This window comes from Cynocephalus volans, chromosome 11 (assembly GCF_027409185.1).
Source record: "Cynocephalus volans isolate mCynVol1 chromosome 11, mCynVol1.pri, whole genome shotgun sequence".
NCBI classification, from domain to species: Eukaryota; Metazoa; Chordata; class Mammalia; order Dermoptera; family Cynocephalidae; genus Cynocephalus; species Cynocephalus volans.
The window spans coordinates 42,773,444-42,798,887 of NC_084470.1; the positions used below are offsets into that span (position 1 = coordinate 42,773,444).

The window sequence follows — 25,444 nt, forward strand, 5'->3', positions numbered from 1 at the left end:
CTGCCAAACAAACTAGGCATGTGATGTGGGCCTTGCAGTGCCTGCAGGGTGGAAGGGTTAAAATTATCCTGAATGCCTAGGACCTTCTGTTCTCCCATGCCCTCCCCTTTAATGATTTAGTTAAGACTTAACGTGTAAAGTTCTCAGGCAGGACAGCCCTCAAGGAAAGCCATCATGTTTATAATCATAAGCAGGCTCTGAGAGTAAGCAAAGGAAAAACAGAAATGAGTAGAAAAAGCACAGGACACTATAGCACAGCCCACCGATGTTGGAGAATAGGAACTAGATGCCATTTTCAGGTACAGCTTCATGAAGGAAATGCAGTCCAGATTGCCTTTCTGTTCAGAGACCATATTCATTCTCTCTCTCTCTTTCCCCTCCTTCCTCAATGAACCTCTCTGCCCCCAGGAGAAAGAATGATGAAAACATAACACTAGAGACGGTTTGCCACGACCCCAAGCTCCCCTACCATGGATTTATTCTGGAAGATGCTGCTTCTTCAAAGTGTATTATGAAAGAAAAAAAGGGGTTTGGCGAGACTTTCTTTATGTGCTCCTGTAGCACTGATGAGTGCAATGACATCATCATCTTCTCAGAAGGTGAGTTTTCCTCTCTTGAGGGTGGGAGGCCTGACATTCTCTATGTTGATTTCTTGCATCCTTGGTCTGCAGTCTTGTAGAATACATCTTCCAGAGGCTGGTGCTGGGGAGTGGATTAGGAACCCATTCACGTGGTAGAAAGAGCTGCTAGGCAGGAGGAGGGTAGGTTCTTCTCCTTGTCAAATCTGGTTCACTATAGTTTTCTTTGACAAATAGATTCTTTCACCCAGAGCAGTGGTCCTCCAAGTGCACTCCCTGAAGCAGCAAACTCAGCATCACCTGGGAACTTATTAGAAATGCAGATTCTCAGTCCCCACCCCAGACTACTCAGTCAGAAACACTGGGCGTGGGACTAAGCCCTCTGTGTTTTCACAAGGCCTCCAGATGATTCTGCTGCAGCTCAAACTTGAGAAGCACTGATCTAGAGATTTAGAGAGGGCTGTTTGATCCCAGAGGGGGACTTTCTTTGAATTAACTCAAGTGGGTTTGTGTACATGTTCCTAGGATTTCTCCATGAGGTACTCAACATCGGTCCCCTCTGAGCGAAGTATTGGAAACCAGGGGAAAATAATGAACCAGTGTTTACCGACAGAACCAGGGGAAAACTAGATTAGATATTGCTTCCATCTTTGAAGTTTAGTGTTCACTCAACTTAAAAAGAGGGCACACACTATTCCCTCAATTTAAAAAACTGTTCACTGAGTTTTAATTACGAAAGTAGTACATGTTCTTTATCAAAAATTCAAACAATCCAACAGCGTGTGAAAGTTAAAAATGAAAGTATGTTTCCCTCACCCCCTCACTCCCAACTCAGCAGATAGTCTATATTGACAATTTGTTAGATGCACACACGTGTCTCTATCATTCATTTATATTATCTGTTTCTCCTTCCTCTCTCTTCCCATTCTGTCCTGTGCTCCCTCTCTTCCCTCTTCATCCATTCATCTGTCTGTCCATCCTTCTATCCATCCACCCATCCACTTATCTTACCTACTCATCCATCTTTCAGTGCAAATATTTGATCATAATATAAATACTATCTTGCAACACTTTTTTCACCCAACCACTTTTACATGTCTTTCTAAACAAGATAGTACATATATATACACTGCACATCTTTTCACTGTTGTGTAGAATTCCATAATATGTATTATCTTCCATGACTGATCTGTTTCCCTGTTAGTGGATTATTTAGGTGTTTCCAGTTTTCCACTTAATGCTACATTGAATATCTTTGTAAAAATATCTTGTACATTTGTGTTAATATTTTTACAAGACAGATTTTTAGAAATGAAATTTCTGGATTAGAAGTTATGCACATTTTAAATTTGGATAACGACTATATTTTCCTCCCAGGAAAGATACCTGAGCATATGGATTTCTGTGTACCCTCTCCAACACTGGAGATAATGAGTCTTTTCATTTTGCCGGTCTGATGGTGTAAATAATACTCCCTTGTTTCTAGGGATGTAAATTCAGAGTGGGGAAAAGTGAGATTAGTCCAAAATAGGTCTGATTTAATAAAAAAATTCTTTGGGGACACAAGTTCTGTGTCTACACACTATCCCTGCTTCTGTGAGTGTCCCAGCTGTGGGAAGTGATGTGTTCTCCTGTTTTGTGTTTGGTGCTGAGCGGCACTGCAGCTCCAACTCTTTCTCTGTCTGTGTCCTTCAGATACTGCCAGTCTCCCTCTCTTCCTGTCAGCTCTCCACCTATGCCAGCTTCTCAATGCACTGAAGGTAGGCCTGCACATCTTATCAGCACAATGCTTTCCAGAATCACTCCTCCTTCCTGTTTTCTAATCCTATAAACACTCTATTTCTTTCGTTTTCCTTATGTGATTTCAGTTAGGAGGGAAGATGTAAATAGATTACACTAAAGCATGGTAACACCCGATATCCTGGATTAACATGTCAGCTTTACCCAATTAGTTCGCCTTTTAAAAACAGGCCCGGGCTAAGCCAAATGAATTAATCTCTAATAGTAGAATATCCAGGCATGTTTACTACCATCTATGAAATTTTTCTCTACTTCTGTTTACTGGCTTATCTACAACAGAATAATTTATTTCATCCAAAAGAACAAAAATTGATAAATGGCCTACAAGTTAGATGTATATTTTGCTGTAAGCCCTTCAGACAGTAATGACTTCAGTTTTCAGTATATCACTCAGGTGATAATCATGGGCTTCCATTCATATTTTCCCTCTTATTCACTATCAGACTAATCTTTCTTTCCTTATGAGGCGAGATAATCAGCAAAAAGGCAATTTCTCACTGTACAACTCAGGAAACCCCACACAACTCACACAGCTGATGACTCAGATGTCTGGGTGATTTGAGTCTTCTAAAATGCTACAGGGGTGGGTGTGTGGGTGGGTGGGGAGTGTTTACTTTTTAAGCATCTCTCTTCTCTGTGGTGGGATATTTCCCCCACCTAAAACATCAGGTATTATAAGCAACATTTTGGGTTCCATTTCTCTTCTCTTATTGCTACCACCACTTCTTTATAATGAAGAATGAAAATTCTCGAAGTAATTTTTATTTCTCCACTGCAAAGTCAGACAAGATGGGGGGCACAAAAGCTATGGAGTGCATTGCGCTGTAGAATTAGCAGTACAATACTCTGTCCTCCTTGCCAGATTTCTGATCTGCAACCACACAAGGGATAATTACTTACATCTTCCATTTTCCTTGAACATAGAAGGAAAAAAAAGTTGAGCCACAAATGAGAATAGATCTTTATTTTGGTGCTACTATCAGTGATAGGTGATACTCAGAGGAAGCATGCTGTTGCTATTCAGGGTGCTCAGCTCTTTCTCTGCCGTGACCACATTTCATCTCATAGCTGCCCATGAGGTTAGCACTGTTAGTATTCCCATTTTTTCATGAGAGCACCAAGCTCACAGAAATTTAACACTTTGTCCAGGATCAAACATCTAGTGAGTATCAGAACCAGGATTTTTAATGGGCTATGCATGGCACTAAAACCTGTGAAGGTTTTCTTCCTTCCTTTTTCCTTCTTTTCTTTCTCTCTTCTTATTTCCTTCTCTCTTTCTCTTTACTTCTCCATATCTTTCTGTCTTTCTAAACAGATAATATATGCACATGATAAAAAATTTTTAATGCTACAAAATAAGGTACAGGGAAAAAGTAAGTTTTCCCTTGGTTTTGTCCCATAATCTCCCGGTCCTTCTGGGGCCATTCATTCTTGCAGAGATATTTTTCTGCATGGAATTATGGATAAATCCTGAATTTGGGAAAGCATATCATTGAGATTTTTTAAAAGTCAGATTCTTTGACATATAATTTACATAAAACAAAATTCACCCATTTAAAAAGTGCAGTTTGCTGAATTGTGACAAGTGTACCCATCTGTGTAACTACAATTAAAATTTCTGTGATTTACAATAAGTTTCCTCATGCCCTTTTGCAGTCACCACTGGGATTTTTATTCTCATTTAAAAAATTTGTTTCTTTTCTTCCTGTATTGTGTGATTTCCGATTAAAATACTTAACCAAGAGAATGACCTCAGTCTTCTGAAGAAGGGGCATCTCTGAAGAATGTACCCCAGCCTCTGATGACCAGATGTTACTGGGTTCCTCTACTTCTACAGACATCCAAGCCCAGTCTACCAAAAAAAAAAACAAGAACAAGTATTAAATCCACACCATGTGGCCTCGATTTTTCTGCCACTCCATGTTGCTTGTCTGTATGCCACTCAGTGAGTGCTTGGGAGGCCCAGCAGCTAGTGTGCTGGGAGGATGGGCCTCCATATAAGCCCCCAGCCTTCCCAGCTCCACTCGTTTCAAGTTCCTAGAGGGTAGCTTGTAGTAATGGCTTATGTGCCTGTGGTCCTGTTCACCTTGCTGAAATGCTTTTATTTTGCGTACACTAGAAATGTACTGAAAACGCATTGAAATAAGCCTTTTAAAACCCAGCATGATAATTAGATTACTACCTCCAGTGGATGGAGGGAAAACAGGAAGACAGAAGTTAAGGGACTTGCCTACCATTGCTCAGCTAGTTAGTGGCAGTGCTAGGGCTCCAGCTTACTGTCTCCAGACCCTTGGCACAATCTTTTTTTCGAGGGAAACAAGAAATTACAGGGTTTGAAATCTGCCTTCCAAAGGGCATTAGAGGCTACTCTGCAGAACTGAGAGAGAAGGCATTGGGGCAGCTGTCTGCCTTCTTTATTCTTTCCGTGAACGTTTTGAAGACCTCTCATATCCTGAACTTCAGTAGAAAATATGGATTGTAGAAAGGTATCGTTAGCTTTCTTGAGTTTGAAAGCCATTGTCCTAGGACAAACGAGTTAAAGAGACCTCGTTTTTCTCTCTGAACCAGGTACCTACCCTTACCCCTGAAATCCCCCAACTGGGCCTTGTGCCAATTCCCCATGCCTATCTGCAGTGGCCAAGGGCAGGCGAGAGTGGAGGAATGACTAGACTAAGGCAGGGACCTGCCCTTCACAGTTGATAATTGTCACATCTCCCTCCCTGTCTCTGAAGATTCCCTCTTGCTACAGGTTTTGTGTCAAATTCTGAGGAAGTCACAGTCTACCCCTGTACTCACCAAAACATAAAATTCTAATTAGAAGAGAAGGTGTATGGATTGGTTGTCATTGATGGCCTGGTGACAGCTGTCAGTCAGACAAGACCTGACAGGCACCAGGACTGAAGCCAGCATAGGATGGAGGAGAGGAAGGAGTCCTGAGCACACAGCTGCCCCATGTGCTTGCAGATGAATCACCACTTTGCAAGGACATGATGTGGCTATTGATCTGTCACTGAACTTTTAAGAATCAAATACAGCCACTCAGTTTTATTCATTTCATAAAGGGTTTCCAAGTGCAGTAAAGACATTTAATTTGCAGAGCCCTGGGCAAGGAGATTTCTGCTATATTTGGTAAGCGAGAAAGAGCTTAGTATCATGGTCAGGAGGGGGAGCAGGGCAGGTCTCTTGAACTGTAGACCTTTTCTACTGCTTCTTAGCTTTGCTACCTGGACCAGTGACTGAGCATCTCCATGCTTCAGACCCCTCATCCATAAAATGGAGATATGAAAGGGGGTGGGAGGTGTTGTTGTGAGGACTGAATAGGTCAATACATGTAAAGTGCTTGCAACAGTGCCTGGCACGGCATACACAGTCACTGTCTGTTAGCTGCTAGTGTTATTTGGGCTTTTTATGGAAGGTTGGGGACTTACGCTCATCTGAAGGCAGGAAGCCAGGTCTGTTGAGACTTTTGGTCTGTTCCAGCATGGAGGTTTTGTAGTTGAGTTTTGACCATGGTATGTGACCATTCAGACACCTGAGTATCATGTACACCACACGATTTTTAGAGAGGCTTGCTTTGCTGTAATCCCTGCCCTCACCCAGTTTCTCTTTTTCTCTACACACCTTGACAGAGGTAAGGGGAGCATGCTGAGTCCGGAATTTCTAATCAGAGCTCACCACATCCCTGACATTGTAGAATAATATTACAAATTAGGCACGTTATTCCTGTTTTGACTCAGAATCACAGCAGGAAGCAGCTCAACAAAACTGGAACAACTCACAAGTGCCTTTCAGATCAGTGATTAGGGTAATTGCAGTTCTGTACTTGCCAAAAGGATTCCTCCTCTCCTCTTTTTTCAGAGGAGAGCTTGCTTTGGGCCATGTGATCTTCTCTTTGAATGGCTGTGCCACTGTTGACCAACTGACACTGCTAATGGTACCTGTGGGTCGTTGTGGGGATTCAAGGAGGTGACACGGGGAGTGCCCACCACAGTGGCTGTATGCAGTAGGTGCCTTCTTTCTTACTCCTTCTTCCCCTGGCTAAGGAGAACACCCCATGCCAAGGAACATTCCACTTCTGAATGGTGTAAACCCTTGCTTCTCTGTCTGCAGACCAGCTGCAGCGGTACTCGAGGGAGCTTGTTAGAAGTGCACACGCGAGGAGCTTGTTAGAAGTGCACACGCTCGGGCCCTCCTAGGCGTACTGCCTCAGCATTTGCTTGTAACAAGGCCCTCAGTGATTTGTTTGCACACTGAAGTGTGAGAAGCACTGGTGTGAGCTCACCCAGGAGGGGATGGAACCAGAGATGGGGGTCTTGTTAACTTCATGCTAGTAACTCACTGAGCTAATGGGCCCAAGAGGAAGAAATTTGGCCTTAAACCCTGTCATTTGGAAATGAGGTAAATATACTTGAATCAGTCTGTTAGTGTAACAGAATTCACCAGTGGTATGTCTTTTTCAGCAGAGATATTAAAGTTCATTTTTATACATTCCACAAAAATTCTTGTGGAGATCTGGATGTAGAGAAGATCAGATACCTTTTCAGTAAATACATTTACATCTACATTTGCATCTTTTGTTTCCATGATCCTACTTATGTTAGTTTATTGTATTTGTATTAGTTTATCTGTAGGACTGTCCCCTTATATTTCCCCAAACAAGAAGACATTTAAGGACGTTTTCAAGAGTCATTTTACAAGACGTTGTTGTGAATTGGGTTTGCTACTGAAATATTTGATAGCTCTGCAAAGCCCTAGAGGAGTAATAGTGTGGCATTAAAAAGGCCTGAATCAATTTGTCCATCAGTTGTTTGTTGTGATCATCTGCTGGAGTTGTGTACATGGACAGCAAGAAGGTGACCCATGAGTGATTAAGGGAGACGTGCTTCCGGACCTCTTCAGCTCCCAGATGATTGGATCCCTGGCCGCCTACTTCCTGTGAACTTAGAGCTAAACTATGTGTTCTAGAAAATGAAAGGCACCATGGCCATGTAGGAAAGGGAATTAGCATGGGACTCAGTTCCTGGACTTTCAACAGTTTGGTTGCAAGGCTGGGGGTGAATCCCTTCCTTAACTGAAGTGTAAGCAAGGTGGCACCATGCCCGTGGCCCAGGCTGGGAGCTCATAGAAAATAGTAGTGATGATCGCTGTCCTGATAGAGCCTCCTGTGGATGTGCTCACCTGTGCTCTCTACTTTCAGGTGTGTCATCTGGTTTCATAGAATCATAACTTTTTTATGCTGAAATGAAATTAGCTCATCCAAACTTTTCATTTTAATGACAAAAAAATGGGTCTTCAGAGAGTAGCTTGAATTTCCCAAGATCTCAGAGTAGATTTCCCACCTTTTGTCCATAGGAAAACAATAGGATAATCAGAGAATCTTGTGTCTTCTCCAAGGAATACCCTCCCCCTTCCACGTTCCTGTGACAGAGGGTGTGCACGCGCGCGCGCGTGTGTGCGCGTGTTTTTTATCAGTCTTGTGCCTACGGGAGGCTGCACAACGTATATAAGAGGCCACCTGTTCACCTCCCAGCAAGTCCTTGCAAGAAGTACAGCCTCAGGCTTGCACTATTCCTGTGTCTGTGAGGAATGATGTTTATACATGATAGTCACCCAGGATGTTCATCTTTTGAAAAGATAACAAAGATAGGAATTAAGAGCATGATTTACCAGTGAGATTATCTGGGTTCAAATCCCAATGCAGCTGTGTATAAGCGTTTGTCCTTGGGTGAAATACTTCACTTCAGTTTTCCCCTCTGAAAAATGGAAGTAGGAATAATGAGTACTTTAAATAGGATTATTGGGAGGATAAATGAATTTCTTTATGTAGAGAACTTAGTACCTGGCACAGAGCAAGTATTCAATATCACCTCCCACCCCCTTTTGTATCTCCATCTTACGGATGAGGGGTCTGAAGCGTGGAGATGCTCAGCTTTAGCTGGATGAGTGCAGTGCTTTGTACCAATGTCATGTATTCTCCTTCTGAAAAATTCTTCCACCTGAATTATATCTAGGTGCTGGCCATCATAAGCAGTCCTGTGACTCAAGGCAATGTGTCCACTGTGGACAATGCGTTGTGGATGCCGTTCATTGTGTTGTATCGTCTTTGTGAGGAAGACAGGAGAAATTTCTTCCAGCTCTTTGCCTTAGAAAGATTGTTCTCCTCATGAGGACCTATTTGCTTCTGATGTTAAGGACACTTTGAAGCATATAGAGCGGGGGTCAGCAAAGTTCTTTGATAAAGGGCCAGAAAATAAACATTTTCAGCTTTGCAAGGGATACAGTCTCTGTTGCATCTACACAGCTCGGCTGTGGAAGCAGTCACAGACAGTAAGTATGTCAACAACTGGATGTGGCTGTGTTCCAATACAGCTTCATTTACAATAACAGGTCTCAGGCCAACCCCTGATGGAGATGGCCCTGTTGTTTGTGTTTCCCCCTTCAACACTAACGACCAGAAGAACTTAAGTCAGACGTGGGTTATGTTTCCAGCAAGTATATATGCACTCATTTTGTACACTAATATCACTCCTGCTTACCTGTTTTTACTCAGTTTTCCCACATTTATATTCAGTTTGTCATAATTTTAGCTCCTATTTTGACTTTTCCCTTATCCTCTTTCACTATGTCTACTCGTAGGTTGCATGAGATCTTTCTCTTTCTTACTTTTGGAACAGAATGGGATTATAACACATCAAATATGTCTAGTGTCTAGCTGGTTAGAAACCAGGACTCTAGAAACCACTTCTGACTCAAAGTTCAACCTATGTGGTTAAATAGGGAAGCAGACTGTTCGATGTGTGCTGTCACCCAGAGGTGAGCATTGCTGCCCTGCAAGCCACGTGCAGGCTTCAGCAGCCAGCCGGATGACGCATGCTCTCTAACCTGAGAAGCTGAGAGAAAGGAGGAGAAGAGGACTCCTGGTAGCCACAAAGTTTCATTCCTTCTCTCTAATTGTTGTAGAATTTCTCTTAAGTGAAAACAGACTCTTTGGTTTGCAAGCCTAACTCTGGCAGGAAGACAAATGATTTTTTTACAGTATCAGACATGCGGTTTCCTGTCTATGTTTAACTTGCTAGCAGAACATCTCAGCCAGCTGGTTCCCTCTGGACCCATTGTGACCTGAATGACATTGCCTCGCGCCATCCAGCAAACCCACTCTGTGTATTGATCACACGCCCGAGCACTTTACTGACTTGCATTGCTTTCTGAGGAAGGGAAGACTTAGAAATGCTGCCCTCTTTTTTCCAGATCTCATTTTGTGTGTGTTCAGCTCTGACATCAGGGAGCTGGCTTCGTGGAGAAACTCTTAGTTCTTGCATGCAAGCAATGAGAGGGATAGATGGTGCTTTGGCAGCTCTGGGGGGTTCTGGGTGTGCTGCCTTTGAACTGTGCACTCACTCAAAATAGCTGCTCTCTGGCTGTGCATTTTTGTTTCACAAGACAAACCAGATTTACTTACTGGTATAAATGAAGAAGGAAAAAATAAGTGTGTAAATATGGTTGGGAAAAGTTGCTAGAAGGAAGAAAATTATGGATTAAAGTCACTAGTCTCATTCCTGGGAAGAGAAATCAGTTATTTGAAGTGATGACTCAGAGCTGAAGGAGACTTGGGTTGTGAACAGACTGGTTGGAAAGTGTACTCTGAATCCATCCATATGGCCCTTGTCTGGCCAGCAAAATAATGAAGACTATGCGTGCTAGAGGGCATTGTGACTCAGTCAAGTGAAGCTTAGAATGTGTTCGAAGTGACTTAAGGCAAAGCAACTTGCATTTGTAGTTTTTTGGGTTTTTTTTTCCCTAAGCAGTAAAATAAACAAAGATGCACCGAGGCCAGATGTGGTTGCTGGCTGCAAATATTTATACCGTAGGACCTCATCATGTTATGAATCACGGCACAGTGGAATCCAGTGTGGACACAGACTGTCTCCATTTCTCTCTGCTGCATGTGAGGGGCTAATAAAGCTACTGGACCCATGCAGCTGGCACTGTAGCAGGACTCTGGTGGCTCCCCTGCAGTCTCAGGTCTCTCCCGCTGAACCTCCGTGTGTCCCGTAAGCTCCACACCCATGGGTGACAAAGAGGAGCAACTGAGACTCTTTTTGCTACTTTGCAAGTGTCCCAATGTCTCACCAGAAGAAAAAAAACTCAGGGAACTAGCTAACCACCGTGAAATTTGCTAAACTCTAGGGGGTATATTCACCACCATTTGGATATCTGGCTGACTTGCTTTTGGAAAATCTTTTTGGACACTCCCACATGTTGTTAATTATTTAAAATATCAATTTTACCATCAATAATTATGCCTCCTTAAAAAAATTTATGTTAATGTAATTCATATTTGCTTTTCTACTTTAAAAAAATATATATATGTATATACGTTTTGTTGCCTCATTAGGGGGTATAGTTGGTTCCAGTGTCAAGAACAATTGATCCAAAATTTAGTCATTAAAATTCTTTCCATTCCTTCCATTTTCCAGGCCCCATCCTATTCAAAATACCCATTTCTCCCACCAGGCTGATACAGTCATCCTCAGTCTTGGCTCCTTACCTGAGGAGCTTTTAAAACTATTCATTAACTGGGTCTTACTCCTGCAGTTTTTGACTTAATTGGTCTGGGGCCTGGTATCAGGAATTTTTTTAATTCCCCATGATATTTCAATATGCAGCCAACATTAGGAACCCCTGGACTCAAGACAGTTCATTCTGCCAATTCTTTTTATATTTTTCATCATGTTCCCCATACAACCTGGAAAGGAACGATTACAATTAGGGAATGACAACCACCACAGGAAGCAGCTGAAATTCAGCCTTCTGAGATTAGAGGAAGAGAAAAACAAACACCTATCTTAACCTATCTCTGAGAAATAATGAGATTCTTTAATAGGAGATATTATTGTGTTTTCTACAATTTATAAGCAATTACTTCAGAATGAGGCCAGGTGCCTTACTGGGAGTAGGCATCTGAGGTTTTAGAACTGGTTAAATTATACATTAAGGGAAAGCACATTTTAAACCTTACAGTGTGGCTGGAAGGATGAATGGCAAGATTTGGGTGCCTCCGCCTTGACAAATTCAAGGCAGGGGCCAGGGAGGCAGGGTGCATTGTTCTAGGAGGTGGAGATGCTCAGATAGGAAGGAACTATGTAAAACTGTGATTCACATGGAAAGCCAGAAGAGAAGAAAAGATGTATTTTAGTGAACTGACAGGTACTAATAGTGTAAATAATTAATGTACCTTTCCAAAGTGGTCTAGTTTCCCTGTTGGAGAAGATACTGAAATAACTTAAGAAATGTATCACTGCTTTCAGGTTTCCTGAGAACGTGAAAGGCCCCTAGACAGAGTATAAGATATAATCCACACAGGCAGCCAGAAAAAGAATCTAAGAACCAGGGCAGGTGGGGGATTACAATAAAACCCAAGCTTAGTAATGTGAAGACTGTAACATGGAGAAGAAAATGAAAAAAAATCTTGCTCAAGAGAACATGTATCAGGCCCTAGGCTCTGTCTGTGGAGAAATAGACATGTCATCATTTTTACTGGGCAATCCTGTTAAGGTTGGAATGCCTAACACAGCAAAGACTGAATCAGGGTTTTAATTGCCTGAAATGACCAGTTTTCAGAAACTTCATTGGTAGATGTAAAATTAGACATATAGGTTCAAACGATTGATTACAGATGAGCACTTATGAAAACGCTGGCTTGGCATCTGTTCATGTGTTAAAGTCCCAGAATTTTTGAGGTGAGTTAAGGTCATTCTGAAATCAGGATGATGTGGCTGAAAAATCAAAACAAAATAACAAACCATCAATAGTCTTCAACTGCGCTCGTTGGAAGGTGAGGTGAGAGTTCCACTGTAATCTTTGCTACACAGACTACATTCCATGTATTGTAGCTGGGTCCCGCAAAACACATCATGAAGAATCTTGAATAGCAAGAATGGTTTTAGAGAATAGATCACTTTATATTTAGAAAAAAATGACCTGGCATTTATTGGGTGCCGTATGTTGGGCAGGCAGATTTTAAGGTCTGATAAACATGTTAGACTTTAGAGTCTGATAAATACGTCTTTTGAAAAGTAATTGAAGGAAACAGGGATGTACAGCCTGAAAAAGAAGTAATTTAGGGAGATGGGCTAAATGTCCAACAGAAGTTGAAGAGCTCTCATCCCATAGAAGAAGGAATCATTTTGTCATCTTTTGCTTTGGACAGCAACATGAGGGCCAGTAAGTAGTACAGGAGGCTACATTTTACTCAATATAACGAGTAATTTTTAAAAAATATCTCAGTGTTTAGACTGCAGTTAGATAATATTAGCATTAGATTTTTTTATGGGATGATAACAGAGGAGTAAGGTCCCTCTATTTTAACTTTTCAGCCAGAGGTCTTATCTCTACCTCTTAGAAATATTCCAGAACAGGTTGTCATACTGGATTAGCCAACGTGTAAAACTCTTCTGTTAAGGAGGAAATAATAAAAAAAGAAGACTGGAATGGGATAGGAGAGGTGGGGAATGGTTTAGTTTAAAAATATGTGCAATTGGAATAAAACAATCATATGGATTGGAGAGAACATGTCATTCATCATTTGGGGGAAAATAGTCTCAAAGTCTGCCCACAATGTCAAACAGTACTGTCAATATGCTGGAAGTTAAATTAAATCCTGCATGCCCAGTGAGTTTACTGTCTTTCTGTTGTTAAATTAAAATGATTTTTTATTGTTTGCCTGAATTTGTTGGCTTTTTATTGAGATGGTGGATGGGGAATCATATCTCATTCTACACTCCTCCCCAGTTAATTGACTAGAAAATTCTCATGGACAATTTCCTCATTGGTTAGTACTGAATACAATTGTACCTGAGCTTTGCAGACAATTCCACTAAGAAGTTTATTTGTAAGAGGGAAGCATCTCTATGGCAGCACACCAAGGAATTTACTCTATTTTTGCTAAAGCAGTACTTCTGAAATTTTAATGTGTAAGTGAATCACCTAGGGAATTTTTATTTTATTTTATTTTATTTATTTTTTATTTATTTATTTATTTTTTTTTTAAATTTTATTTTGTCGATATACATTGTAGCTAATTATTGCTGTCACCTAGGGAATTTTTAAATGAAAATTCTGTTTCAGCTAGTTTAGGACAGGGCTGAGATTCTGCATTTTTAGTAAGTTGCCAGGTGATACTGATGCTACTGGTCTGGGGACCACACTTTGAATAACAAAATGCCAAGATATTCTTTCTGCAACATGCCAACAAAATTTTTAAAGATGCAGAAAATTGTGGCAGGATCTTTGAAGTCTATAGATATGAAGTACATGTGTAGTGTCATGGCTTGGGTTTGTCCACCCTCCCCCCTTTCCCTCTCTAGCTCTGTGTGTATGTATATATATGAGTATGTATATATGTATGTGTGCAGACACTCAGACAGAGATACACACATATATGCATATAAATACCAGGGTACTTCAGAAAGTCCGTGGAAAAATAGAATTAAAAGATAATACATTCATTACAGTCCATATTCAGATTTCCCCAAAACTATGGGTCTATTGTTGTGGTTGTTTAAATTCAGAATCCAGTCAAGGACCACACACTAAATTTGGTTGTTTTGTCTCTTCTGTGTGTTTTTTGTTTTTCATGACATTGACTTTGAACAGGCCAGGCCGTTTATTTTATAGAGGCACTTTCTGGACTTCTCTGATGGTTCCAACTTGACTAGATTCTGATTAAACATTTTTTGTAAGAATTCTATTGGTGTTTTTGTTGCAGGAAGTGTTTTTAAAAATAATTCTGCAAAAAACCAAATTCGGCCATGTGTATTCAGTCTAGTACCAAGAAACGACAGATGCACACTTGGATGACAAAACCATTTTTAAAAACTCAAGGAGATGATAACTATCAAGTCAGGAATAGTGGTTATTTCTGGAGGGAGGAAGGCAAGGGTCTGTGATTGAGATGGGGACCATGAAGGGTTTTCTGGAGTGGCTGGCAAAGTTATATTTTTTGGCCTGACTAGTGGTTACAAGAGTGTTCGCCTTACAGTAATTTACTAAGCTAGACATTTGTTTTACGTGCTTTTCTGTATCTGTGTTTTATTTTGGAGCGAAAAAGGAAATTACAAGAGAGAAATCAGAATAATAATTTATAGAGGTCTTGCCTTCTTCCTGGGCTAAGTATATTATTTCAGATATCCTTGGGAGAAAGGAAAGAGGAAGAGGAAACATTTTTTCTTTCTTTTTCTTTCTTTTTTTGAGCATGTACTATGTGCCAGGAACTTCAAATATGTAGTCTCATTTAATACTCAGATTCCCCCTTTTTATTAGTCTCATTTTAGGGGTAAGAAATTAACAGTTACAGTGATTTACTCAAAGGCACCCAGCTGGCAAGTGGAGCCCTGCCTCCCCCGGATCTGAAAGGCTCCAAAGCCTTTGTTCTTTGCATAACACCAAATTGTCTCTCTAGCATTGAACCCACAGGTCCATTTCATAATTCTGAAAATTTCCAACCACATGTGTCCCACATGGAGAGGCCGGACTTAGTTGTAAATAAGGAGCAAACGTCAGAGTCTTAATAAATAAATATTTTTTTAAAGACAAACATCAAATTCTTTTTTTTTTAATCTCCCAAAGATAAATGTTAGTATGCCATTAAAAAATACAAACTGGCAGAAAACCTCAAGGGGAAATCCCATGGTATACTTTCCCCTGGATGACTGAAAAGTAAACAAGTTGTCTTGTAACTCAAACACACACACACACACACACACACACACACACACACACACACACACACACACACACACACACACACACACACACACACACACACACGAGATAATGAAACTTGCTCCCAACCTCTGTCAAGTCCTTTGTTATATGACACTAGTTTTTATAAGGAACTTAGAATCTCTTTAAGTCATGATTTTAAATAAAAGTCATTTAGTAAAAAAGGCAACAAATTAGAGCCAACATGGCAAAAAAGCCTAAGTGGATTAGTTAATGTGTCTTGATAAAAACCATATCAACAAAGATGACTTTGAGAGATGGGCTCCTACTTTAATATTTGAAGTAGTTTGGCAATTCCTTCACTCTATAAAAAAGTTTGGGGCACAATTTTACTAAGATACAAATTCATTTGAGCACTAGGAAGGAACAGGGATGATAGTTTTCCACACACCTTGGTGCATTGCTATACTTAACACCACGTAACAACTAGAGAGATTCTTGTGAAGTTGCCAGTGGGGCTGTAACCACAAAGATGTTCACACGCCAACATGTTCATCTAAAGCAACAGGATATATATGCAGCTGGCCAAGATCCAAGAAGGAAACTGTGCTAAACAGAGATATGCTGAGGGGAAGGACGAACTGCCCTCTCAGGTCATTACGTTAATTATACGTTAAAAGGACGGCATTCGTTTATTGATCACCTACTAGGAACATCCTTTACTTAGTAAACAAGAATGTTGTAGAAACAACCGAGACTTAGTATCCTGCTCTGTCTTTATGTCTTTATGTCTGCTCTGTTATTATGGAGGTAATAACAGAACCTGATTCCAGGTTGTTGGAGAAATAAAGGGAGGTGATATTTATAAAATGAATTGTTCAGTGCCTAGCCCAGTAAAGCATGTTGTATGTTAGTTATCTTTATTGTTGTGAAAATCATCATTCTCCACTGCAGAGCTCCTTTCACACTTGACAAAAGCTCTAGCAGAATCACAATTGCCCATGCAGAACACAACACATCAAGCCAGGCGGATCTCCCATTGGCACAACTTACCAATTTCCCAGAGAAACTGATGAGTCTCAAAATCTCTGCTCTAGGAAATCCTGTTAAAGAGACTAGATCTCAAATGCCTGTACTCTGCTAAGGGTGTTTCCTGTGGGGGGCGGGGGGGGGTGCGCGCGAGCATGCGCACGCACAGAGTGACTGCACAACTGTGGTTCTTAGATAAGAACCAAGGGCAACAGTCTGCACACCCGGAATATGTCCCTTTATACAGATTACCCAGCAATTGCCAATATCCCTTAGTGGGTTCCTATAAAATTATTTGGTCCAGCATCCAATAAAGAAAACCACTTCATCAGATTGACAGTTGCTATAATAAAGGCATTCTTAATTGTTGTCACCAATATGAAGTTTAGAGACATCATGGTATGGGGTTAAGAACAGCAGTCTCTCCAGGCAGATAGCTTATTTCATATATCAACTTTGCTCTTAGCCTAAGTTTATGATCTTGGGAAATTACTTAAGCTGTCTGACCTTTAGCTTCTGTAGCCATAAAACAGGGTTTTACCTCATAGCAGTTTCTACCTCATAGGTTTTTTCTGTCAATTAAGTGTAAATATTATATGAGGGTACTTCAAAAAGTTTGTGGAAAAATAGTATTAAAAGATAATGCAAATCTTTCCACGAACTTTTTGAAGTACCCTCATATAAAACCCTTAGCACATAATCAGGTACATACTAAGTGTTCAGTTTATGAGTTTCTGTGTAATTGGGGATTGCCAAAAAGAAACACTTCTTGTTCGTCTCTGAATAAAGGAGATGCTAGCTTCCCCCTACAGCTGTTGGTTTTTCTAGTAGCAGCCGAAGGGTTAATGCTGTAGAGGGTGTGGGTGGCTCCTGTTTAGATAAAGCCACATCCCAAAGCTTCCTTCCAGCCTGGTTTGCTATTGTTAGGGTTTTTTTACAGCCTGTTTGAAGTTTCAAGATTGACAGATGTTACTCAATAATTCCTCTACCCTAAATTTTTATATGTAAGTTTTCAAAAAGAAATCACAAGAAATTTGAAGGGAAAGTAAAATTTGTTTTCTGACATTGAACTGGGGATTTCTAAATTCTTCTTCAGTCAATACCTTACATAAACTTCAGGGGATTTCTGTTTTTGTGTTTCCCTTAACTTGAAAAGGAATAGAAATTACCAAGAAAGACCCTTTTCATATATGGCCAGGAATTATAATATAAAATTATCAGTCATAATGAACAGTTCATTTGGACATTTTAATGAACTGGGGACACAGCTAAGTAACTATGCAGTTAATATTTAAACTTTTCTAATTACATTTTCTCATTTGTGAAAAAGAATATTCACATTAGACCAAAGTGAAGTCTCCAAATTCTGCCAGTGTATTACAAGTTACTAAAGTAACACTAATAGGACAATGAATGGGTCAGCAAACTTTATCTATAAGGGCCAGATAGTATATATTTTTTTAGGCTTTCTGAGACAGTTATGGTCTCTGTTGCTTGAACTTCTTAGTTTTTTGGTGTTTTTTCTTTCTTTCTTTCTTCCTTTCTTTTTTTCTTTGGTAACAATCTGTTAAAGATGGAAAAAAAGTATTCTTAGGTGCCAGGCTGTACAAAAACAGGCCATGGGCTCTTGTGCTGTAGTTTGCCAGACCCTTCTACAGAACATAAGAAATTTGAGGAGTACTGTCCCACATAAGTAATCATTCATTCAGCATCTACAACGAGCATTTGTTGAGTACCATAAAGCACCCCATCCTGTGCCAGGCGCTGGGTATATTGTGGTGATCAACATAAACTGGCCATTACCTCCAGAGCTTACCTTGTCATGAGAGAAGTAGTCAGTCAGATAATAAAATTGATTTATGGTTCTAAGACATTTCATTTCATGAACGTGGAGAATTGAAACCAGTGGGTACTTCAAGCAAACACATTCATTGGATGCTTCAGATAATAGAGGTGGGCTTCAGGGAGGGAACATTGTGATCTGTTGTTGGGCTTGAATATTATTTTGTCTGTCCCCTTAATTTTGCTCTGCAGGTTCATGCTTTGCTAGACAAAAGGGATAGTCCATACATCTCCACAGGCATGTTTTTTTCTTCCACATTTGAATCTTTCTATAATTGCTTCGTCCCACTGCCACTTCTACCCCCAGTCCTACCTGTCCTTTGTCCCAATCCAAGACTCCCAGCGTGAATAAGAATGTGTGTTTCAAAGGGTCAGTCACCCAATTGTATCCCTTTCCCTATTTATTTAAAAAATGCATGAATGTATATTTCCCCAAAATGTTGATTTTTTTTTCTCTTGATTGCTGAAATTCTGATGTTTTAGGGTTCCTTCTCCAGCTATTAGTGGCATCAAGTAAACTTAAGACCTAAGATTTTTATCTAGAATATATAGTTAGTAGAAATTGGTATTTTCATTTAGACTTAACTTTATGAAAAGGTAGTTAATCATATTAAATCTAAACATTCCAAATTGACATATACTAGCTTCATTTCTCACCGTGGTTCATTAAGCGATGGTATCAAATACCATTTAGGTAATGAGTTCCCTTTGAGAAATTCCGGTTGTCCCCATTCCACCTGTCTGGTGTTCTCGTCACTTTTTTTCATGCTCAAACACTTACAGTAGGTGTAAACTGCAAGTTGGGTAATTATAAATCCCTCCTCTGACGTGAAGTCTGGTTCCATACCACCTACCCCACCTTTTTCCTTTCTATTCCCCTGTGAAGAATAGTCAGTTTAGGAGAGTTGCTCTTCCTCAGATAGATCATACAGTCTTTCTGCTTAACATAACACTCTTCCCACCCGTCGCTGACTTTTCCCATCCATCAGAGGCCAGCTCACAGGCAGTCCCTGCCATGGTGCCTCTCATGTTTCTTTAAGCCACTCCACACTCTACCAGCGCATGGACCGCAGCACACATTTAGCTCCCATCCCAGAGTGCCACATGTTGCCAGGCATTTGTATACATGCCCTGACTCCTCTGCTGGCTGTTCTTTGAGGGCAGTTCCATGCCCATAATAGATTTTCAATAGTGATATATTTAATAAATAAATCTGGCATCTGAGCATGAGGCCTGCTTGTTAACAGTTACCCTCAAGGGCAAATGAATGACACATAAAGTGATAGAATTCTGGCATTCTTGCTCAGTGGAAACAGCCCAACACAAGCTTTCATTGAACTATAACTACTTTTCACTATCTCCTGCCCACTGTATGTTTTTCTTCATGTCCTTCCCAAGAGGAAAACTATTAATCAGCCAACAAGGTCACACATGAACCAACAGGAGAGGTACAAGATACTGTAGTCAGATGGCTGGTATTCCAAGACAGAAAACTGGCTGCATTTCTGTTTTTAACTTCTCTTACCTTTGTAGCAGTATTTCTCTTATTGCTATTATATATTCCCGTTCCATGAAACTACAAATCACATGCACATTTAAAAAGAGGAATATTGGGTGGATATAAGGTAACTGACTTTGAAAGAGACACATTGCACAGACTCCCCTCCCCACCACCCCTAGGCCCAGAGCTGATGTTTCAGGGTAGCGTGGATGCTGATCAGAGCAGAACAAGTTGGAGCTTGGAAAAAAGCAAGACTACAGCAGAACTGTGGCAGTATCTTTGTTTTCATCAGATACCATACATGCCAGCTTTTTGAAGGCAGGAGCTATGTCATTCTTTCTGTATCCCTAATGCCTCCTGCAATGCCTTGAGCTTAGTTAGCACTCAGGCAAGGTTTTGTCTGTTTATTCAGTAATAATGAGGTCCTGCTGTGTGCCATGTGCTGTTTACAGTAGTGAAGAAGAAAGACAGTTCCTGCCAGCATGGAGTTCCCAGTCTGCTGAGTGTGGTGAGAGCAGGGAAAGATAAATAATGAAACCAGTAAGTGGAGTCATAGTTATTTACTTTAAATTGTGCTGAATTGTTACATAGGAAAAGTATAAGGTGCTATGAGAACACATAAGGTAAGACATTTTTCCAAGTTTTCCTAGAACTTCTCTTTGGGAGTGACATTTAGGCTGGACTTTAGGGGAAGAGTAGGAGACATTGAATGGATGGCCACAGGCAGGGAAGACTGGACAAGTGCAGCCTCTCATCCCTGAAATAAAAATTCACAGTACAGTATCCACAAAAACTATGCAGGTGCTAAAATCTATAGGTGCTTGAGTCAGAGATTCACTTCCTCATGGTACATACCTACTGAACCCGATGCCTCCCTGTTTTGTTTCCACATCAGACTATAACAACAGCAATCCCGACTTGTTGTTAGTCATCTTCCAAGTGACAGGCGTCAGCCTCCTGCCGCCGCTAGGAATCGCCATAGCTGTCATCATCACCTTCTACTGCTACCGCGTTAACCGGCAGCAGAAGCTGAGCCCGTCCTGGGAAACCAGCAAGCCTCGGAAGCTCATGGAGTTCAGCGATAACTGCGCCATCATTCTGGAAGACGACCGCTCCGACATCAGCTCCACGTGCGCCAACAACATCAACCACAACACAGAGCTGCTGCCCATTGAGCTGGACACCCTGGTGGGGAAAGGTCGCTTCGCTGAAGTCTACAAGGCCAAGCTGAAGCAGAACACTTCGGAGCAGTTCGAGACCGTGGCCGTCAAGATCTTCCCCTACGAGGAGTACGCCTCTTGGAAGACGGAGAAGGACATTTTCTCGGACATCAACCTGAAGCATGAGAACATACTCCAGTTTCTGACGGCTGAGGAGCGGAAGACTGAGTTGGGGAAACAGTATTGGCTGATCACTGCTTTCCACGCCAAGGGCAACCTGCAGGAGTACCTGACGCGTCATGTCATCAGCTGGGAGGACCTGCGCAAGCTGGGCAGCTCCCTGGCCCGGGGCATTGCTCACCTTCATAGTGACCACACCCCTTGTGGGAGGCCCAAAATGCCCATCGTGCACAGGGACCTCAAGAGCTCCAATATCCTTGTGAAGAATGACCTGACCTGCTGTCTGTGTGACTTTGGGCTTTCCCTGCGTTTGGACCCTACTCTGTCTGTGGATGACCTGGCTAACAGTGGGCAGGTAAGTTAGGGCTGATGCTAGATCCCCCTTACTTTATACCTGGCCTCACTCTACCTCTTCATCCATATCTCCTGCCTCTTGTCTCAAACAGCCCTACACTCTAGACACTTGTGTAGGGAATCTAGCTGGGGTAGGGAGTCTACCCTGGGCATGCTCCACTCTCTCCTGCCTGGGTACCTTTGCTAATGGACAGCATATCTCCACCTGTCTTCAAATCCTTCCCAACTCAGGACAGGCATTTTTCTCCCTGAGTAAATGCTCATTTCTCTTCTATTTGCAAATGATTTTTTTTTTTTTTTTTTTTTTGCTTCAAACACTGTTAGTACTTTTGTTTTTGTTGCCAGCCAGTAAGGGGATCTGAACTCTTGACGTTGGTGTTACAACACTTTAAGTACTGTTAGTACCTTATCTCTATTTCTTCACTCTCTTATAGTTGTGCTCAGTCCTTTCTACCCTATACTATTGGTAGTCATATTGGGTTCTTCTGTCATTCCAGAAGGCAGTCTCTTTGAAGTCCGAATTCACAACTATGTGGTCACTGAAGATATCTAGCACAATGCTTTTTTTCTTTATTTTTATTTTTTTATTTCAACTTCTCAATGTACATTGTAGTTGATTTTCATGTCCCTTTACCCACTCCTCTTACCCCCTGCCCTTTCTCCCCTCCCTCCCACTACATCATACCTGTTCACTTCTCTCAACAAATTCAAGGAATTGTTGTGATTGTCATCTTCTTCCCCCCGCCTTTTTTTGTTTGTATATTTATTTATTTATTTATTTTTAGCTCCCACAGATAAGTGAGAACATGTGGTGTTTCTCTTTCTGTGCCTGGCTTGTTTCACTTAATATAATTTTCTCTAAGTCCATCCATGTTTTTGCGAAAGGTAGTATTTCATTCTTTTTTATGGCAGAGTAGTATTTCCTTGCATAGATATACCACAGTTTCCTTATCCACTCATTTGATGATGGACATTTGGGCTGGTTCCAACTCTTGGCTATTGTAAATAGTGCTGCAGTGAACATGGGAGTACAGGTATACCTTTGGCATGATGATTTCCATTCCTCTGGGTATATTCCCAGCAGTGGAATAGCTGGGGTCATATGGTAGATCTATCTGTAATTGTTTGAGGAACCTCCATACCATTTTCCATAAAGGCTGCACCATTTTGCAGTCCCACCACAATGTATGAGAGTTTCTTTTTCTCCGCAACCTTGTCAGCATTTATCATTCTTAGTCTTTTGGATACGAGACATCCTAACTGGAGTGAGATGGTATCTCAAAGTGGTTTTGATTTGCATTTCCCAAATACTGAGTGATGTTGAGCATTTTTTCATGTGTCTGTTGGCCATTTGTATATCTTTCTTTGAGAAATGCTTATTCAGCTCTTTTGCCCATTTTTTGATTGGGTTATTTGGTTTTTTGCTGTAAAGTTGTTTGAGTTCCTTATATATTCTGAATATTAATCCTTTGTGAGATGTATATTCTGCAAATATTTTCTCCCATTCTGTTGGTTGTCTTTCACTCTGTTGATTGTTTCTTTTGCTGTGCAAAAACTTCTTAGTTTGATATAATCCCATTTGTTTATTTTTCCTTTGGTTGCCTGTACTTTTGGGGTCATATTCATGAAGTCTATACCCACTCCTACTTCCTGGAGTGTTTCTCCTATGTTTTCTTTAAGGAGTTTTATTGTTTCAGGATGTACATGTAATTCTTTAATCCATTTTGAGTTGATTTTGGTGTATGGTGAGGGGTATGGGTCTAGTTTCATATGAAACTCTATATATGAAAATCCAGTTTTCCCAGCACCATTTGCTGAAGAGGCAGTCTCTTCCCCAGTGTGTAGACTTAGTGCCTTTGTCAAAGATGAGATGGCTGTAGGTGTATGGGTTGATTTCTGGATTCTCTATTCTGTTCCATTGATCCATGTAGCACAATGCTTTGAACAGTGAAAGTGACAATAAGTATTTTTTGAGTGAGCAATACATACCCCTTTTGAATCACTTTCACATTTTAACATGGAAACCCTTTTTGGCTAAGGAACTACTGGAAAGTGATTAGAAGTTACTTCATCTTTTATAAACGATGGGCCCTATATTTTCACACACTGGAGTCCATCCAGAGCACCACTGCTTTCTCCAGGCAGGCGTTGGGACATGCTTCTGAAGCATCCAGTTACTGCTCAGTCAGCCCGCTGTGTCCATGGCAGCACATGCAGTGTGGAGGCAAACATGTTGAAGCACAGGCAGTTTAATGTGCCAGGATAATGGCCTGCTAAAAAGAAAAATTTCTTCTAATACATGCCAATAAGAAACATTTCTTGGAGTGATACTATCAACTCACTCAACCTTCCTTAGATCCTTGGGAAGGTAGGACTTCATTGTTATTCAGTCAAGCTGTACGTGCTGCAATATCAAACATTTATTTAAGTGATCTATTCCCTAGAAATATTTTTTTTCCTTTTTCCTGTGGAACCCATATTTACATATTATCAGTCACAGAGATTAGCACAGGCCTAAAAGTAAAAATAAAATTACACAGCACACCCATCAAAATTACAAAATGATCCAGATTAGATCTTTTATTGTGGAAACATTTTTATACAATTTAATTTAGTAGAGATGAAATTACACTACATCCTTGGCCCCCTGGAATGTGCCATGGGGCAAACAAAGATGAAGACACAGTCCTTAAGTGATCAAAACTGATGGCAATCATTATTTTCACCATAAGTCTTGAAGTCTCAGGAATGAAAAAAATATTTAATTTTCAAAAACAAAAAATAAACATTTATAATTTAACAGATGTTGTTTCCCAGGTTATCTGTAAGAATGTTATTGAATAATGTGATGACATATATCTTGGGGCTAGAGAAGGCAACCCTGGGGTTTTGGCACTTCCTTATTTTGGCATGCTTTGCTTAGAGTCTTTAAAGGGTTTTCAGGGAGAGAACATCTGTTTTTAAAAATAACCATATATGCCCTACCTTTCTGGGCAGGTCTCATTATTTAAAACAGCATCGTGATTTTTCTAAAGATCATCTGCTCATGTAGAGGACAAGCAACAGCTCTTTGGTGAAAATAAAGATGCAGCTGGATTAGATAATGGACCTCATTGTCTGCTTTTGCTCTAGGTGGGAACTGCAAGATACATGGCCCCAGAAGTCCTAGAATCTAGGATGAATTTGGAGAATGTTGAGTCCTTCAAGCAGACCGATGTCTACTCCATGGCTCTGGTACTCTGGGAAATGACGTCTCGTTGTAATGCGGTGGGAGGTACGTATGGACCACCATCACGGTGTAGTGGTGGACTCGCCCTCAAAATGATACCGTGTTATTTGCATCAAGCATGAGTCTGGGGGTTACAAAGCAGTTAACTCCACAATGAGAGATATGTACACAGCCATTCCAGAACTATTTGGAATTATGCTGAACAGCCTAGGTGTTTAAGCTGAAATCCATATTTAGGGCTTTGTATAATTACTCTTCTCTTGACACTTCTCCACAGATATTGGTATATCTGGCAAGAGGTGAACACTAATAGTGTATATAAGAATTATTTCTATTTATCAAATGGATAATATTATTCAGATAAGCATTTGGGTTTTTAAAATTTTTTTTTTAAGGTTTTCCAGAATTATAAGGTCTGGAAAAAGTATTTGACTCAAAATTTACTTTTATGGACACGACTTGCTGGGCAAAATAGGCAGACTGGTTTGATACATTTGGTTAGGTTTTGAAAAATATAGTGAAGAGAGGTTATTGAAGACGGCCAACCTCCCACTGGGTGAGCCCCAGAGACTGACAAAGAGACCTGCTCTCCTCCTGCTTCTCCTCCGCAGTCCCCAACTGGTCCGGCTGGCTTACTCTTTTCCCCCGAGTTCAGCCACCTACTTTCCTCTTTGAGGATCATTTCTCCTTAAATACACTACTGTGGCTTCCCTGGATTCCCTCTGCTGTATCTTCTCTGCAAATTGCATGAGTTCTTTTCATTATTACAGGCTGTTACTGCTGTTGACCATGAGAATATATTGTCATTATTTCTTGTGTTGCTCAAATGGCCACAGCTTTGGTCACTGGACCAAACTATCCAACATTTTGCCCAAGGCAGATTCTGCTGGCACCATTGCTGGCTCTGCTTCTTCATCCCTTTCAGAACATATGCAGCCGACATGACACTCCAGGGTGGGTTCAGGCCACCCCGCCCACCTGCACCTTGCCGAGCCATCATCCATTTTCCTGGGCCCCTGCATAGCGATGGCATTTCCTATGTGGCTGA

The 25,444-nt window shown here is 40.9% G+C and overlaps 1 protein-coding gene across 2 annotated transcripts in view; it reads left to right on the forward strand.

Annotated features, from left to right (window-relative positions):
• The window catches only part of TGFBR2 (transforming growth factor beta receptor 2), an 82,323-nt gene that overhangs the window by 40,662 nt on the left and 16,217 nt on the right, over positions 1-25,444 (forward strand). Inside the window, exons 3-5 of one of the 2 annotated variants that reach the window (XM_063114737.1) lie at positions 409-599; positions 20,369-21,168; positions 24,300-24,441. In XM_063114737.1, coding sequence (XP_062970807.1) covers positions 409-599; positions 20,369-21,168; positions 24,300-24,441 — 1,133 coding nt within the window. The remainder of the gene's footprint in view (positions 1-408; positions 600-20,368; positions 21,169-24,299; positions 24,442-25,444) is intronic. The other variant, XM_063114738.1, reaches the window with a different exon arrangement.